At 31.4% G+C, this 19,234-nt stretch overlaps 1 protein-coding gene and 1 long non-coding RNA gene across 2 annotated transcripts; one reads left to right on the top strand and one right to left on the bottom strand.

Annotated features, from left to right (window-relative positions):
• Positions 1-501: 501 nt before the first annotated feature.
• On the top strand, positions 502-4,543 carry LOC109503743 (uncharacterized). The gene is made up of 5 exons (XM_025298056.1): positions 502-625; positions 3,115-3,196; positions 3,420-3,469; positions 4,134-4,254; positions 4,318-4,543. Exons 1-5 carry the CDS (start codon positions 584-586, stop codon positions 4,407-4,409), a joined length of 387 nt encoding a protein of 128 aa, XP_025153841.1. The 5' UTR covers positions 502-583; the 3' UTR covers positions 4,410-4,543.
• An 11,312-nt stretch (positions 4,544-15,855) lies between these two features.
• On the bottom strand, positions 15,856-17,238 carry LOC105190476 (uncharacterized). The gene is made up of 3 exons (XR_850354.3): positions 17,119-17,238; positions 16,580-16,629; positions 15,856-15,958 (listed from the first exon to the last, which is right to left on the bottom strand). It is a non-coding gene; the product is annotated as an uncharacterized LOC105190476 (long non-coding RNA).
• Between the last annotated feature and the right edge of the window lie 1,996 nt (positions 17,239-19,234).

Genomic DNA, 19,234 nt, shown 5'->3' with positions numbered 1-19,234 from the left:
TAGAATTTTATATAGGATTTTATTATGTAGGATTTTATGTAGGATTTTTTATATAGGATTTTTATATAGGAGTTTTTTATATAAGATTTATATATTTTATCACATATCTAGCTCTATTTGAGATCCTTTATCAAAGCACTACATTTTATTCGCTTTTAGTTAGTTTCGAAGTTATCAAATTATTTTATATATACGAGTAAATAAGATATCGGCGATACTAATTTTACTTAAGATAAAATAAACGAGGACATCACACTATTATATTATGCTTATAGAAAAATGGTGAGTAAATACGTATATAGCGGATTTCCATAAACAAAGTAAAAGATAGAGTCGCATTGAAAATATTCAAAATGACTCTGATGTTACCTTAACAACACCATTCAAAGTCAAATTCCATAAAAATTACATTTTTCGAGATATTTTATTGTCCTGAAAGTTTTTGCACACCCTGTATAGTCTACATGTTAAAGCAGGTTGCTTATAAATACGAGAATACATCTCTAATTGAACACAGTCTACTACAAGGAGCCTCTACAGCTGCATCAAGTATTTTTTTACAGGCGTTTTCATAAAATCCAAAATGAAGTCTTTGATTATTATCGTGTCTGTATTAACTGTTATGGTAAGTAAAAAACAATAAATAAATCTCTTTTTAAACTCACAAAATACTTCGTGATGTTTTGGTGTTATTCATATTCTTTTTTTAATAAATATTTTACTCTCATTTTATTGTATATACTTTATACTCCACTTGTTTAATTTACATTTCATACAATAGTACTCAAAAGATATGGCATTAGGTGCATTGTTAATATTATATACAAGGTGTATTGTATAATATTAGCGATAAGTTCAAGATTCAGGGTTTAAAGTTCAACATACTCATATCTATCACTAGATACAATAGCCGTCATATAATTATAAATTAGATCATTCTGAATAAAATGTCCTTTACCATTTTGCAAATAAATGCGCAGATTTTCAAGTTATCAATTAAAAAAGCCTCTGGATGTGGTTATTTTCAATTATTAATAACTTAACAACTATTACGATTTTTGCAAAATGGTACATGATTTTTCTTCTTAGTTTGGTCTGATTAATCTTCACAATTTTTCCTTCCCGAAAGATCTTGGACACCTTGTATAAATGTGCGTTTTCGATTTCGATGAAACTTGGCATATTTATAAAGTAGCCAATAATAAGAGACCCATATTTTTTTATCGGCAATGGTTCAAGCTTAAGGGGTGGAACTGTCCCTTAAAGTTTCATCCTTTATGTTATCTCGACAATTAATTATTGCAGATAGGAAAAGACTTTTTGAACGAAAACTATATGATTTTTTGTACTGCCCAATTTAAAAAGTTTTTTTTTTATCTGCAATAATTATCGGGATAGCATAATGGGAATGAAATTTTGAGAGGCAGTTTCACCCCTTAAACCTGAGCTATTGCCGATAAAAAAAATATGTGACCCTTATTTTTGGTTATTCTACAAATATGCCAAGTCTCGTCGAAATCGAAGACTCACTTCGCGGATGTTCCTTGTACAGTGAGTGTAAGTGAGAATTTAAATAACTTATACAGGGTGTCCCATTTAACCTGACAAATCGTAATATCTGGAAAACTACATGTCGGATCAAAAAAAGTGGGTAATGAAATTTGTTCATCTCGAAGGGGGACATCCAATGATATCAAACTCGACCTCCTACCCCATTCCCGGGGGGTGGGAGTGGGGGGTAACTTTGAAATCTTAAATGGGAACCCCCATTTTTTATTGCAGATTCGGATTCTACGCCACAAAATACGTAAGTTTTGTTCGAAACTTTTTTTTTGATTCGTGATAAATGGTGCTGTGATCGCAAAAAATTAGATTTTCTGCAATTCTCCAAAAATGATCATTGGATTGAAAAATAAAAAAATACCTATTCAATATTTTTAAAAATATTTTTAAAAAACATAATAACAGTTATTCCCCCCATCCCCTCGGGGTAGGGTGGGTGGTAACGTTCAAATCTCAAATGAGAACCCACATTTTTCATTGCAGAATTAGATTTTACGTGAAGTTTTTATGGAAACAATTTTTTTCATTCGTGATAGATAGCGTTGAATTTTTCCGAGAAATTACTTTTAGCGTTGCCCAGGAACAACGACGAAGACGTAATAGCTTTCTGTTCCCTTCGGGGTGCTTGTTTTAGGTGAGTCCCCACGTCTCTCACCATCGGGGTGTTTTGCATAATTAATTTGTTAGTGGCATCTCTCCATCGTCCGCGCCCATAGAACTTAAGAGACGATCATTATTAGATACTTACCTTTCTAATCAGGAGAGGTGCTTAATCAATTTTTGAAGAGTGTTCCATGCCACTATCATTCTCTTCTGACTTTGCATCATGGACCGAGGGGATGGAGGGGAATAACTGTTATTATGTTTTTTAAAAATATTTTTAAAAATATTGAACAGGTATTTTTTTATTTTTCAATCAAATGATCATTTCTGGAGAATTGCAGAAAATCTAATTTTTTGCGATTACAGCGCCATCTATCACGAATCAAAAAAAAGTTTCGGACGAAACTTATGTATTTTGTGGCGTAGAATCCGAATCTGCAATAAAAAATGGGGGTTCCCATTTAAGATTTCAAAGTTACCCCCCACTCCCACCCCCCGGGAATGGGGTAGGAGGTCGAGTTTGATATCATTGGATGTCCCCCTTCGAGATGAACAAATTTCATTACCCACTTTTTTTGATCCGACATGTAGTTTTCCAGATATTACGATTTGTCAGGTTAAATGGGACACCCTGTATAACAAGATGAGACGTTCGGTATGCAATAGGACTTTGGTATCAGGCAAATATATACATTAACTGACAATTCGAAATATCTATTATGAAAGTATTTATCGTTTCGTTTTAAACAATTTTTCAAGTCATTTTTGTATGTACTTTTATTGTGCAAAAGCATTCTTGATACTGTACGAACAATATGGCGTAAAATTCGCAGAAATAAGTCAATGCTCTGTCGATAATGCTTTCAGTTGTGTTACATTTCTTTTTAAGATTAAACTTTAGTACATATTCTTTATTTTTATTTGTTTTGGTGTCATTAATCCTGTTAGACGAATGGTTTCAACATTGAACGTTTGCGAAAATTTCGACAAAACCTTGCAAAATGCAACGAAGAATTTGGCGGGCCGATATGTAAGTATCTGAATTTAAAATATCCAAAGAAATATAAAATAAAAACAAGATAAACCTTTGTTGTAACGATGATTTAATAATGGAACTTAGTAATAGAACAGTTACGGGAAACTGGCATGAGATCACAATGTCTTTTTTGTATATCAAAGATACAACTTTATTCTATATTATTCTATTATATATATAATATATCATCTCTGCTAAATCTCTACTATCATTACAGCTGAACATATCGCCGAAAATGTTTACTGCGCAGCGAAAAGTGATGGTCAGGTATATTTGTATTAAATACATATTAATCTGCAAAATAAGCTTAACACTCATTTGGTTAATAAGATTTCATAATTCTATACACATTTTTTTCTGGAAATTGACATGAGGCTGTCTTAGTGCTTTTTTCAATATAACATCTTCTTATCTCTTAAACTAATTAAATTAATAATGCGTATTATAATAATGCGTGTATTATAATAATGCGTGTAATATAATAATGCATATATTTGGAATATTCTAATAGTTACGCAACATATTAAGATTACTTAGTCAATTAGTGATTATGGAATCTTTTCAACTTATAAGGATTATCTGTTTCACCTTTTTTTACGTCTTGCATTCTATGTAATCGTCCTATGACAATATTATTGAATATTATTGAAAAGCTTATAATTATGTAAAGAGGCGAGTAATATTATGTGAAATTGACTTTAAAAGCATAATCTATTTTTATTGTTTATTGTTTTTACATTATTTGTTTATCATTGTTGAATTATTTATCGATATTAAACGAATATCATATTAAGAAGGTAGACAATAATCATTTTCTTAATAAAAAGTATGTAATATGGTTCATTCACATATATAAGAAAAGATGTTATTTTACATAATACAGTCAGGCATACAAAATAATTAGACATACAAATAATCCAATGTATTCCAGGTGCTTGATTCCAAAGGCGAAATTATCCAACAAAAAGTGTTGAAAGCATATGAAGAGGGTATCTCCGACACAAATAGATTGCAACAGGCAACAACAAAATTCAATAAGTGCTACGACGAAGGTAATCGATTCTATTGGCGTATTGAATAATAATTATCGATATTACCGAATATTCTAATTGAAGGGCTGCAGAGTGGAAATACCGGTAAGGAGCAAACGTTGAAAATATTCATGTGCAGTGCGGACACTTTGGATCTCTTCGACAAAATAGATTAAAAACATATCGCAAATTCTCTTCAGGATGTTATACAAAATGTGCTCTTCATATTTTTTATCGAGAGTTTTCAATGAGTTTTCAACTTTATGTATATTGTTTCTTTATTGAATTATATTGAGCTAATTTAAAATTACTAATTTCATACATCTTTCCTTTATTGGATTATATTAAACTAATTAAAAGAATATGTTTAAATTAAAGAATCATACTGAACGAATTCTATATCCTAAGAAGATAGTCACCCGAAGAAAATATTATTGCTCCCAAATAGTTTTCCGAGTTAAAACATGCGCAACGTATGCATTAACCGTTAACGTGTTCGATTTCTATCGCTTTATAAATAAAAATTACGGCAAATCTGCTAATTAATGAAATTAAAAATGTAATAAGGAAAGAACACGTTATTAAAGTTTATTTATTTTATTCCTTTAGTTATTTACTAAATTTAATAATTCATTTGAATAGAATAAGTGGCTTAATATAGTTTTGTTTATTTATTAAGATAGTATTTATCGTTTCGTTCTGAACAATTTTTCAAGTCATTTTTGTACGTACTTTTATTGTGCAAAAGCATTCTTGATACTGTACGAACAATATGGCGTAAAGTTCGCAGAAATAAGTCAGTGCTCTGTCGATAATTCTTTCAGTTGTGTTACATCTACAAGTTAGGAAATATTAATACAAAATTGTGGAACGTTCAAAAATTCAGCTAATTTTAATCAGCTAATTTTAAGCCTGGCTTTTCTCCTTTTTAATTGTAATAGTTTTCCTAATTTAATGGTACTTAAGTAAAAAGTGTCTTCATTTTTGGTATATGAGAAAACCGCTCATTATTCTATATTATTAACGACATTTTATGTGCATTTGGAAATTACTGTCAAGACTTTCTCGTTTCTAATAAAGAAATCTCAATGTTGCTATCATTGATTCTCGTTAATTATACCAGTCCAACAGGATATGAATTCTTACAACATAATTATTATATTTATAATTTGTGCGTCACAGATAAGCCTTGTATCGATGTTGTCAGATGCATATCAGAAAAAATGGCAAGATATGTCTTTTTGCATTTAACATATGTCAACTGGCAGATATGCCATTCCCATTCTTTCCTTCAAATAATCAATACACAATAAATTAATAATCAGTACAGTTTAAAAATGTTTACAATCCAATCACATTGCATATTAACCTTTTGCACTCACAAAGAGACCCTCAGACCAGTTAATAAAGGATTTTGATGGCTCTTGAATATATTGTAGAGGGACCTCCCCTGTGAATGAGGGTCAAAGGGTTTTCCTCAATGGGCCTTAGTTTCGGAGAAAAAATTTTGAAGTTCCACACGCCATAGAATACTCGGTACGTAGCAACAACTTACGAGTCAGTGAACGTGGCGCAGCGACTGCGGTTGCGGCTAGTACGTTGTAGGACCCAAGTTCGGTTCTGATCACTTCTTTTTTATCAATTAGCAAGGAATGTTCACAGCATATATCGTGATATTCGTAATAAGTAAGAACTGTGTTATGATTATGTAGTATTTAATATGTAGGTCAATTCTAGGGTAGAAAACTGAAATGCGAAGAATTGGTGGAGACAAATGGTATTTTATTATTGTATGCAAATATAGTTATAGTAATATTAAATAATTCTTACATCACAGATTCCTCTGTATGAAATGAACAATTTTCAGGGTGATACTTATCATAGAAACAGGAAAAACATAAATTCACAGAGCACCATGCACATCGTATAAAAGCATTTTCCTTACAAGCACATGGTTGTTTTAAAAGCGAGACCGGAAAACAAATCATTAACATTCGAAAATATATTTCTCTCTGCATACATTGTGATAAATAAGAACATATTCGTAATAAATAAGAACAGTGATATTATTCATACTTCACTTATAAATCCCGTTTTATAGTATCGCAGTCGATTTTAAATATTATTTGTTTTGTATCCAATGTGTTAAGCATTGCTTTGCTCTACACTCCAATATTTTGATGGAGACAGTATAGCAGAGGATTCAACGTGTTTGAATTTGGCCGTTGGTTTCTCGTTCGCATTCGACCCGAAGCCTAACAAAGAAACCTTTGTCAAAAGACCGTGGTACCTGATTTAAAAAAGAGTGGGGACGTCGGCTCCTTCGTTAGTAAGAAGCAGCAGCCTTGTTCACTTTTACTTGTTCAGGGCTCCCGAGAGAGAACGATCGAAGCGGTATTGTGTACTGGATAATTTTGATACAATGGAATTAGACGACAAATTCAAGGGAGAAGTGACAAACGCGTTTAAATATTGTGAGACCTTGATGCAGAATAACAATTTATTAACGGATACACCTCCAGACGAAATTTCTTCTTCTTCCATCTCGCTTTTAAAATAACCATGTGCCTGTAAGGAAAATGCTTTTATACGATGTGCAAGGTGCTCTGTGAATTTATGTTTTTCCTGTTTCTATGATAAATATCATCCTGAAAATTGTTCATTTCATACAGAGGAATCTGTGATGTAAGAATTATTTAATATTACTATAACTATATTTGCATACAATAATAAAATACCATTTGTCTCCACCAATTCTTCGCATTTCAGTTTTCTACCCTAGAATTGACCTACATATTAAATACTACATAATCATAACACAGTTCTTACTTATTACGAATATCACGATATATGCTGTGAACATTTCTTGTTAATTGATAAAAAAAAATTGATCAGAACTGAACTTAGGTCCTACAGCGTACTAGCCGCAACCACAATCGCTACGCCACGTCCGCTGACTCGAAAGTTGCTGCTACGTACCGAGTACTCTAGGGCGCGTGGAACTTCAAAATTTTTTTCTCTGAAACTAAGGCCCATTGAGGAAAACCCTTTGACCCTCATCCACAGGGGAGGTCCCTCTACAATATATTCGAGAGCCATCAAAATCCTTTATTAACAGGTCTGAGGGTCTCCTTGTCAGAGCCATCTCGCGGGTTATCTACCAACAACTCAGCGGCACTCTTTTAGGAAAACGTGCAAATAGCAATCATGTTATGTTAAATGTGTGTAGTTTAGTTAGTGTAGTGTAGTTTAATTAGTGTAGTGTAGTTTTGAAACCAAGTAATTTATTGTAATGATATTTGGTTTATATGAATCTTTAGACGTTGAGGAACATATTTATAACAAAAAAGTCAAAATTTTATATCTTCTAACGTGTGGTAACGTGTGAAATAGTGACCAATATGCATTGTAGGTTCGTTTTACCATTGTTCTGTAAACTAAATAAATGGGTCGGAAATTTCTAACTGTAAATTACGAAATCACAAAATGAAATTTATTAAAAGAATATTACTTTTTCAATTCTACTTTTCTGACTTAGTGCAGATAACAATCTGTGCTGTACGATACTTCAAGACGATCTGCTTTCAGCTTTGAGAATCTCTTTTTTTCTTGAGCTACAGTCTAAAACTTGTTTGTTTATCTTCTCAAATAGCACCATATCATGTGGTATATCACCGCATAAAAATATGTGTTTTTGAAAAATTTACGCTCACATAAGTTTATCTTGTATAATCATTAATAAAATCTTTATATCCCTTGAAAGGGAATCCGAGTGCAAAGGATTAAGATTTGTGATTATTGGATTTTCAGACCTCAAAATATCAAACATTTTCGATGTATTGTATGAATAAAAACCAAGAAAGCTTATTATTGCCAATATAAATATTGGCATACATATTTTCATTAAAAATTACTTTATTTCTTATTCTTATTCGTGAAATATAAGTTCATTTCACGGATTATTACCATAAAATCGATATTTAGATAGAGCGATACTTCGACAATCATATTTTTCCAAGTCCCGTAAGGATCAAAGAATTGTGAGCCTTGGTAGTGGCTATCCGCTGTGGTAGTTCCAAAAAATGTTAACGTCCTGCAGTTGGTGGTGTTGGGAAGCAGGTCGAAGTTGCCAGCGATATATAAGAAGGTTCTAGTTACGTGCATTTTGGAGCAAGATTCATGGTCTAAATTTACTAAATATCAGGTGTAGTAAAAAGAAATCCATTATTTTTCCAATAGATGGCTTTAGTTATCTGTATCTTGCGTTGTATAAGTCCGATCGGGTTCCACTAGATGGCGTTAGAAAGATAAGATTTCGTACTAAAAAAACCTTTCTGACAGTTTTGTGATTAGTTGACTCCGTTTTGTTTGAGCGCGCGTCAAAGATGGACACTAGCAAAGAGAAAATACGCTATATTTTATAGTTTTTCTTCGATAAAGGCGAAAACGCAAGCCAGGCGGCTGAAAATATAAATAGTGTTTATGGTCCAGATACTATAACAGCCAATCACGCGCAATTTTGGTTTCGTCGATTCCGTTCTGGTAATTTCGATGTCAAAGATGCACCACGCACTGGAAAGCCAATTGTCGAAAATATCGATAAAATCATGGACATTGTCGAGTCCGACCGTCATGTAAGCACTGTTTCGATTGCCCAAGAGCTAAAGATTGCACAAAAACCGTTTGGAACCATTTGAATAAGGCTGGATACAAAAAGAAGCTCGATGTATGGGTGCCACACGAGTTAACGAAAAAAAACCTCATGGACCGAATTTCCATCTGCGAATCGCTGCTGAATCGCAACAAAATCGACCCATTTCTGAAGCGGTTGGTCACTGGTGATGAAAAGTGGATCACTTACTACAACGTCAAGCGAAAACGGTCGTGGTCGAATCGCGGTGAGCCGGCGGAAACGATGGCCAAGCCAGGATTGACGGCCAGGAAGGTTTTGCTGTGTGTTTGGTGGGATTGGCAGGGAATTATCTACTATGAGCTGCTCCCCTACAGCAAGACCCTTAATTCGGAACTGTACTGTCAACAATTGGACCGTCTGAAGGAAGCAATCGCCCAGAAGCGGCCAGCTTTGGCCAATAGGAGAGGAATTGTGTTCCATCAGGACAACGCCAGGCTACACACATCGATAGTGACTCGCCAGAAGCTCCGGGAGCTTGGTTGGGAGGTTCTTATGCATCCACCTTATAGTCCGGATCTGGCACCAAGTGATTACCATCTGTTCCTGTCCATGGCGAACAATTTTGCTGGTGAAAAATTCGTTTCAAGAGAGGCTTGTGAAAATCGACTGTCTCAATTTTTTGCCAATAGGGACGAGGGCTTCTATGAGAGAGGCATAATGAAATTACCTTCAAAATGGCAACAACAATGGCAAGTTATCGAACAAAACGGCGCATATTTGACCTAAATCGGATCATTCTAACTATGGTAATTAAAGCCTTCAATTTCATGCAAAAATAATGGATTTCTTTTCACTACACCTGATACTTACGACGACTATTATAAACTAAGGATATATGCAAGTGATAAGGCTGCTAAACATTCGTGATTATAATATTATTTTATGAAACAGCACAAATTGAGCTTTATCTATTTTAATATTTAACAAATATTTAACGACCATATCAATGAAAATTTTGGCAAGGTTGAGCGGAACGTAACAGTAAAGAAAGATAAGCACACGTGCTGCTATACTGTTCTTCCCCTCGTCGTGCGACAGGAACAGTTGCTAGAACAATTAAGTCACGTTAGAAAATAGTTGAAAGAGAATTAAGTCACGCAAGAAAATAGTTTCTTTTCTCTATGCGAGCTCATTCACGCGACTTTTATAATTAATAACTTGATAATTATTGCGAATATCACAAAACAATACATGACACGAGACTTTACATCGTCTTAACTTTGTTCGTCTTAATCTGTCCTACACTCTGACGAAATTGTGGCACAATTGTTTTGGGACACCCTGTACAGTAAAAATTTGAATAAATTAATTTGAATAAATTCTTAATAAAATTACGCGTAAACAAGAAATAATTCTTTCGTTTGAATACATTTTATCATGTATATGTTTTGGAATAATTAAAATGATTGAGAAATATTTTAAATGCGTTTGTAACGAAATTCAATTTGGGAACAAATATATTTTATCCAGACGTTACTATTATTGTCATCGTTATTATCATTACTACCATGTATTCGCATGCGCTACTATATAGTTTGCTAAATAATATAAAATTTACCTTACTATCTAATTTATGTTATTAATAATGGCGTTAGTCTTGCTAAAACAGTGATGAGTGAAGAAAAAAGTGAAATATTCGATTTGCGTTTGACACTTGTATTTCGTTAAAGTACAATATGATGCATATAATGGAATAACAAGGTGAAAATTAATACCGTTTGGAATATCCAAATATCTGCAACAAATAAATTTGAAATAGTAAATGATAGAGCATATACATATAATTTAACGATATGACAACTGAAATTGACGATTATTTGTTCGCGATGTATTAATATATTGAGATATATTATAGAGAATATTATAGAGAATATTATAGAGAAATATCTAAACTCATATACAAGGAAAAGTATCTGTGGACTATAAAAAGAAAATAAATATTTTAATAATCAACTTTAATAAAAAGTTGACAAAATTGATATCGTTGACCAAATATGTATTTATGTATTATTGTTATAATTTTAACGTCAACATGTTTAAAAAAGGCTATGTGTGTTATATCAAAAATTAATTTTGCCCAAAAATAGTTTGTTATGAGATAATATATAACATCTTGATAGTGTTGCGTATTGTCATAATTAACTCTGTCGCTATGATTGTCGACGTGTAACATGTGAGTTAAGAATTGAGCAACTTAGAACGGGACAATATTGCGGCAACACGGTAAACGCACGTAGTTATGAAATATTGAAACGTAAATACTCTCTTGTCCTATATCCGCTCTTGATTTATTTTTGTTTAGTTTACTTTTTGTCACAACTTAGCCTATGTTGATTCGCTTGAATAATAATGAAACATTATCCAATTTATCGAGTTTTATGAAATTCTCCAACAGGATCGTGTCCATTATAGTTATATCAATTTATTGCAGACGATGTGAATTTACAAGCTTTGAATATTTATTAAAATCAAAAGTCATTTTGTTGAAAATAATACGGTGCAATTTTAAATATTCTTTAAGCAGCGATTTTAATTAATAACATCAAATAGAAAGAATACATGTATAGATTTGTAATATTTTCCGATAATCTTCCCTTTGTTCCGATAATAAATAAATAGCTATAAAATTGACATGACCAAATCACATAATAATAAGGTAACTTATTAAATTAATGTTTCCGTTATTTCTTAATTATTTTAAAAAAGGAAAAGTTTTCAGAATATTTGACAATTGATCATATGTTATTTTGTAAACATCTTAAATCATTGAGCAAAAAATCATTGATGAAATGTTACTACAATACAATGATATGGGGAAACTTTTTAATATATTGTTTAATATATAGTTTTTAATAAAAAGAGTAGCATTATCAATATATCTACATCGCTTTAATATTTCTACAATACGTAGTTTTACAATATTTGAATGAATCGTATCAATATCGAATCACTAATCTTTTTAAGATGCTGCTATATATGGATTTTTTAAAAAAGTTTAAATGTGCTGGAAATATGAAATTGTATTTGTCATAATAATTGAGAGACGTGATGAAAAAGCGTTAAATCGTTGATATTATTAATATTTTCAATAAGAAAATCATTGCCAATTATTTATTGCCAATCTTTACGTTGCTCTTATGAGTCAAATAATTATAATTTATTATGATTGAATATCAAATAGGCCTCGGTACAAAAAGATATTTTAGTTTAATTTACAAAAATAAATTTATGCACGAGTGTGCGTTTTTTTGCATATATAATTTCCTTGCCTCATGGGCAAATTTGCTTAATGATAATATTTCATTTTATCTAGTAAGCTATAGAGTTGTTGAATCAATCAATTGATTTTCACTAAAAGTGAAATTTTATATATAATATGCAATATATATTTTGCTAATCTGGGACTCGAACCTGGATTTTTACTTTTCAGATCGAGCACTGTACCTGCTTAGCTGCCGAAGTACCGGCAATATTTAATGTAACATTGAAGCTTATAAACATTACCTAATTCTAACATTACATACTCGCTTTTGGATTAAGAGCGAGCATAAATAATACACTTTTTTGCCGGCATATTAAATAGAACTAAATAAAATAGCATTAATTTTCTCAAATATATAAACATTAAGAATGAGTTCTTGGTAAATAAAAACTATATAAGGGCATTGATAGTGAATAATTTCCTGCGGGAAGATAATAATAATATTGTCGAATATTCTGTAAGGAACATTCTGGAAGGAATATTCAATAAGGATTAAAACTTCTGCAGATTGTATCTGTCGAACGCATGTTGGTTTCACTTAGGAAAATTACAAACAAAAGTTTAAATTTTTATAATTGAATTTAAAAGCTTCAAACTATATTTGAAAGATTCTTCAGAGAAATTTACATATATAATATATATATGTGTGTATGTGTGCATAGTAGTTGCATTGTATGAGGCGTTATTAATAGATCTATCTTTTAACATCATAATGTTAATAATATTATTTTCATGTGTAATTGTGTACATGTATAGCATATCATATAATAGCAAAACAATAATAAGTATATATAAAGAGGGCGAAATGTATATAATATATAAAAATATTTATTTATTTATTAATGTGCTTTAATATGTTTTTCCATTACTATCAAATACAGTTATACTTTAGTAAATATAGGTAATTATGTGTTATATGTATTTTAATATTAATCATAGAATGTCCATCCATAATGGATGAGGTAGTGAATGTGTTAATAATATCTTCGGTTGAATTTTTTTTAACATATTACGAATATAAGGTGAATATTACTGGTGAATAGCGAATAACTTTTCGTTGCCACGATTTTGCGAGGAATTTCTTTCTTCGATAAAGATTTTCGTTTAATCATAAGTTTCTTAGAACAATTTTATTTTTTATTGCATCGTTACTACTAACATATACTTAACCAAACAAAAATTGAACCGTTTACAGTTAAGATTATATAAAAAAATCCTAACGAAGGATATAAGGTGTACATTGTTTTCAGAGTAAAATCTACAATTTCCTTTTATTCTTGTTTGTCAACAAGATATGAAATTGGCACTGTGCACGTGTAAATTTTGATTGTTGTGTCGTAGTTGATATTTGCGCCTTGCATTTCTATAATTAAAAAGAAATATATGTACAAAACGTTTTTAAAGCGATAATAAAACGGGTTACCTTCTTTCAAGCACTTATTTAATATTTCCATGCTTTCTTCCAACCTGGCCGAATCAGAGATCAAATCCCGAATCATTTGCTCGGATCTATCTTTTACGAATAAACCATTTTTATCGAGAACCTAAAATAACCAAAATAATGGTTGCACCATTATGTTATATGTTAAAACATACAGGGTTTGCCAAAAGTTCCGGAATGGCTAATTATTTCAAAAAATGATGATTGTTTAAAACAATGTTTGAAATAAAAGTTATAGGGCTTAAAAAATGCTATCAGATATTGATAATTGTTTGATCTTGGAATGACCTTGAGAAACGTTATCAAGATCGACATAAAAATCTTAAATAGAAACTCCAATTTTTATTACATCGTCTTTTTCCATTAATTAATTTGAACAAGTTTTGTCTGAAACATTTTTTTACTTGCCTAATATTTTTTGAGATATTTAAGGATAACTTGGTAATTTTTTTAATATTTAACTTACGATATTTCGCTAACTGTCGGGATAAAAAAATGGTACTAGACTTTTCTATTCTACTTGGTCTCAAGAATATATTGTTACAACAGCGCCCTGACTTTTGTTAATTTGATGATTTTGAAATTTCGTAAGATCGATAAATTAACAAAAAATAGAGCATTATTGCACCAATATATTTCTGAGATCAAATAGAATAGAAAAGTCTAGTACCATTTTCTATCCCAACAAATAGTTAGCGAGATATCGTAAGTTAAATATTGAAAAAGTTACCAAGTTATCCTTAAATATCTCAAAAAATATTAGGCAAGTAAAAAAATATTTCAGACAAAAGTTGTTCAAAATAATTAGTGGAAAAGGATGGTGCAATAATAAATTTAAGTTTCCATTTAAGATTTTTATGTCGGCCTTGATAACGTTTCTCAATGTCATTTCAAGGTCAAATAATTATCAATATTTGATAGCTTTTTTCAAGCCCTACAACTTTTGTTTCAAACATTGTTTTAAACAATCAGTATTTTTTGAAATAATTAGCCGTTCCGGAACTTTTGGCAGACCCTGTATGTTGTTCTGTTATTATATTAGATACAAAGATATATACATTGCCATCTTTGTTCAACATGCAATAGATTATTTTGCCAGTGGGTTTAGCTGTAAAGATAAGTATATATAAATATACAGAATGTCTCAGAACTTTGGGACACGGGCTCCGTAGGGACATAGAGCTAAGTGAGAGGAACAAAACAGTCCTATAACATAATGTGAAAATCGTAATAGTTTTTTAGTAATAACCGCGTAAAATTTGGCTTTTTCCATGCCCAGCGCGGCCTATAGACGCTCCGCGGCAAGCTGTGTGCGCAAGGGCTAAGTGATAACGCGGCTCGCGCTGACCATCGCGCGGCGTCAAAGCGCCAAGAGCAAGACGCTATCGCGACAGTCAGCGCGAGCCGCGTTATCGTTCAGCCCCTACGCACACAGCTTGCTGCGAAGCGTCTATAGGCCGCGCTGGGCCTGTAAAACGTCTAACTTTGCGCTGTTATAATTAAAAAACTATTACGATTATTACATTATGGCAAAGAACTTTTTTGTTCCTTTCACTTAGCTCTATATCCCTACGGAGCCTGTGTGCCAAAGTTCTGAGACACTCTGTATATATAGGGTGGGGGGTTATAAGTTTACAACCCGAAGTGTGAAAGTAGATTGGGTTAAGACAAACATAAAAGTCCCGTTTTGCGAGACTCGCAATAATTATCGAGTTACTAATGACAGAAATCTGAGAAGTGGGAGCGCGCCGGCATAGATGATTGGCGAAGTCGATCCAACAACTGTTGCCGGTGCGTGGCGAAGGGAAAGACAATACGCCGCTATTCGTTGTTTTATCTCGTCGAACCTATGTCTCGCCGCACGCCGTCAACAGTTGCTTGGTCGAGTGGGCCGTGCTGTGGCCTGAGTAGCTGCAACGTTTCTCCAATCATCTATGTCGGAGCGCTCCCATTCCTCAAATTTCTGTCATTAATAACTTGATAATTATTACGAATCTCGCAAACCACGCTTGCTGAATCACGCTTGCTTCTTACCAAGAACGTGCAGTTATTGAGCTTATAAACGAACATGAAAGATTGTGTAATACATGGAACGATAGATGACGAAACAGGAGCAAACACTGATTTTTACGTTGATTATTCATCGATTCTTTCATTACGAACTTGTTACAATACTAAAAACTTATTTTGTTTATCATATTATTTCTTTCGGGTTCTAAAGTTTGATACTCACATGGTGAACCTTTCAATTCCTTGCTGCATTCCGCTAAGTTAGCGTAGTATTTGTTTAACCGGTCGTTCTCGATACTGTAAACCACCTGGTGGATATCTGGAAGAATCGATCATACCCAAACGTAAAAATGTTTTTATTTTGTTTAAATAATTATGCAGATGTGGTATTTAATAGTTTTTATGCTTCGAACATATTTTTGATGTACAATTTTCATGTTAGATTATTATATTCTCTTACAAAGAAAATCAGAATGGTAGGGATTGTTAACAAGAGATTCGTGTTCCTTTTTATATAAAAGATATATAAATTTTGTTTTTCCTTAAATAATTTCAATTTATATCTAAAGTAATATACTAGAGTTTGCATTCAAAATCTACAGGTTTTTAATATCTGTGAAGAAAAGTGCGATTTAAAAAAAATATAGTACTTTTAAAATAGAATTTTAAATAGCATAGAAATAAGCTGTTTGTTCAGATGATTATATTTCTTTTGTTAATATATAATATTAATGTTAAAGCTGCCGCTATATGCATTAGGCGCTATTGTATGAAATATCTTTATTATATGAAAACAATCAGCAATCCGAATATAAAATGTATATAAAATGCATTTAGTAAGTACTTAAGATTACAGCAATAATATTATTATGAATAACATCGAGATACCGCGACTGCTTCGTTTGTTTGAGAGGAAATTTATTTGTTACTTTGTACTTACCGTTATAGTTAATATACCTACGATGATGATCAAGGTCTTCATTTTGGATTCTACGAGAACAGGTAAAGAAATATATATTACGATGTTTGTGCATGTATATGTATGTATGTGACTTTTTAACGTAGATTGCTGATACGTTCCAATATTCACTTCCAGTATTGAAACTGTGTTCGTTTTCAGAGAGTGTATGTGACATGAACTATAGATTTTCAGTATTTACTGGCAGTAAATATTGGAACGCATCTTATATTGCATTGAAACAGCATTCTCATATTTATATGTAATTTACAGTGGGGGGCATGCATTATAAAAATTAGTGCTCCATTTTATACTTTGATCGCAGTCTATTTGATTTACAGTTTTACAATGTGATGAGATACTACAAATTATATATAATTCTCACGTTGGATCATTATATTACATTTCTAAAAGAGTAATTTAAAATAACACAGATATTTAAATCATAATTGTTAAGTGTAGCCGTTGAAATACTAATACGGTTCAGAAATGAGTTTTCCGAATTGATATGGAGAAATTACCTTACGATGACTTTTGCAGATATGTCGAAATGTTGCCACGTGTAGTTTTGTATTTACTGTTTAGACCGGAATATCGCTATATTCAGGTTTAATCTTTGTCGTTCTTAAATGCTTCAGAATATTGTTATCCCAAAAGCGATGAACATGCTTTTATAAGTAATATGATGTAAATGTCATTGTACAAATATATTATCTTTTTTCGTTAAATATTACGTTATCTCAATATTAGCAATTTACTCTGTCGCTCAAATACGTATGAGGATAATATACAGGGTGTCCCATTTTAATGTCCCATCCCAAATAATTCTTCAGTATTGAAGTTTCAAGGAAAATGATTAAAAGTCAAAAATCAGTAAGCTAACAAAAGTCAAGGCGCTATTGTAACAATATATTCTTGAGACTAAATAAAGCAAGAAAGTCTGGTACCACTTTTCTTCCGACAAATAGTTAGCGAGATATCGTAAGTTAAATATTGAAAAAGTTATCAAGTTTTCCTCAAATATCTCAAAAAATATTAGACAAATAAAAAAATGTTTTAGATAAAAGTTGTTCAAATTAACTAGTAGAAAAAAATAGTGTAATAAAAAATAAGAGTTCCCTTTAAAAAACGCAAGTTGACCTTCAAATGATCTTGAAAATAGAGGTCAAGGTCAAAGTCAAGGTCATCATAAGATAGCTCACTTAAATCTCTACTACTTTTATTCAGATCATTTTCCTTGAAATTTCAATACTGAAGAGTTATTTGAGGTGGGACATTAAAATGGGACACCCTGTATACAGGATGAGTAAAAAATATGGAAATCCGTAAAAACCATAAAAAATATAAGTTTTATAAAAAAGTATTTCGGATAAAAGTTATAAGACTCAAAACGATGTATTTACTGATCTTATCAGTTTGACCTTGAGTGAGGTTGTCAAAGTCAGGTCAAGGTCAATTTAATTTCTTTAAACAGAACCATCATTTTCATTATATCATCTTTTTCTAACAATTAATATAAACAACTTTCTTTCAAACAGTTTTTTATTCGCCTAATATTTTTTGAGATATTGAAGGAAAACTTGATGACTTTTTTAATACTTAACTTAAGATATCTCACTAACTATTTGTTGGAAGAAAAAATGGTACTAGACTTTCCTACTCTATACTTTTAATAATAGAAGGTTGTTTTGAATCACCCTGTATAAACATAAATACGACGAAACCAAAAGATATCCATTTCTTAATGGTCGCGCAGTATTTAATCTTTATAATATATATATGTGTAATATATAACGCCTGAAATATGTGTGGCCGATTATAAAGTCAAAACGACGAAGACGATAGCGTGTAGATAATTTACAATATAAATACGAAGTGTTATTTTTCATGAAAATATTTATATATGATATGTCTCATGCGTCACTATGCTATTATTAGAGATTACGAAGACTTTGGGAACAAAATTTGGTTTGTTTTCAATGTTACTGTACAATTTCGACATGTTTTAAGACGCAGATTCGTAACTAGTACTGCTTATATCATTACTGTTTTCGCCGTGTATAAAATGTAGTATATATTTAAAATATTGAAACACATAGACCCCTTCTAATTAATAGTTTTATCAAAATTTATTAAGAGTATTTTCTTATTATTATTTAATATAATGCTGAAAATTTGCGAAAATAATTTAATTTTATTCATTGGCATACAAGTTTGGAGCAGTAATTATTATCCGAACTTCGTCTTTATCACTGACATTTTACAAAATAGTGACAGTGTAGATAAATAACAAAAATAATATTTTGTTTATTTATTGGTCTATGTTTAAAACAGAAACTATTTTCTTATTTTAAAGTAATTAAAATTAGATAATTGATATTCAAGAATAATTAGTTTAGTATCAAGAGTAATTAAAATTGAGAAAAAAATAATTTAATAGAATTTTTAACTGTCTGTATGCTTGAAAAGAATAAGGCATTGAAATAATCATATTATTATGTAGTGGAATTTAAGGATGTATAATAATATTAAACAAATATTAGGTGTAGTAAAAAGAAATCCATTATTTTTTCAATAGATGGCTTTAGTTATCTGTATATCGCGTTGTATAAGTCCGATCGGGTTCCACTAGATGGC

The sequence above is a fragment of the Harpegnathos saltator genome, unplaced genomic scaffold (genome assembly GCF_003227715.2).
Source record: "Harpegnathos saltator strain DR-91 unplaced genomic scaffold, Hsal_v8.6 scaffold202, whole genome shotgun sequence".
In the NCBI taxonomy this organism is placed as follows: Eukaryota; Metazoa; Arthropoda; class Insecta; order Hymenoptera; family Formicidae; genus Harpegnathos; species Harpegnathos saltator.
This window is presented reverse-complemented; position numbering and strand designations above follow the sequence as displayed.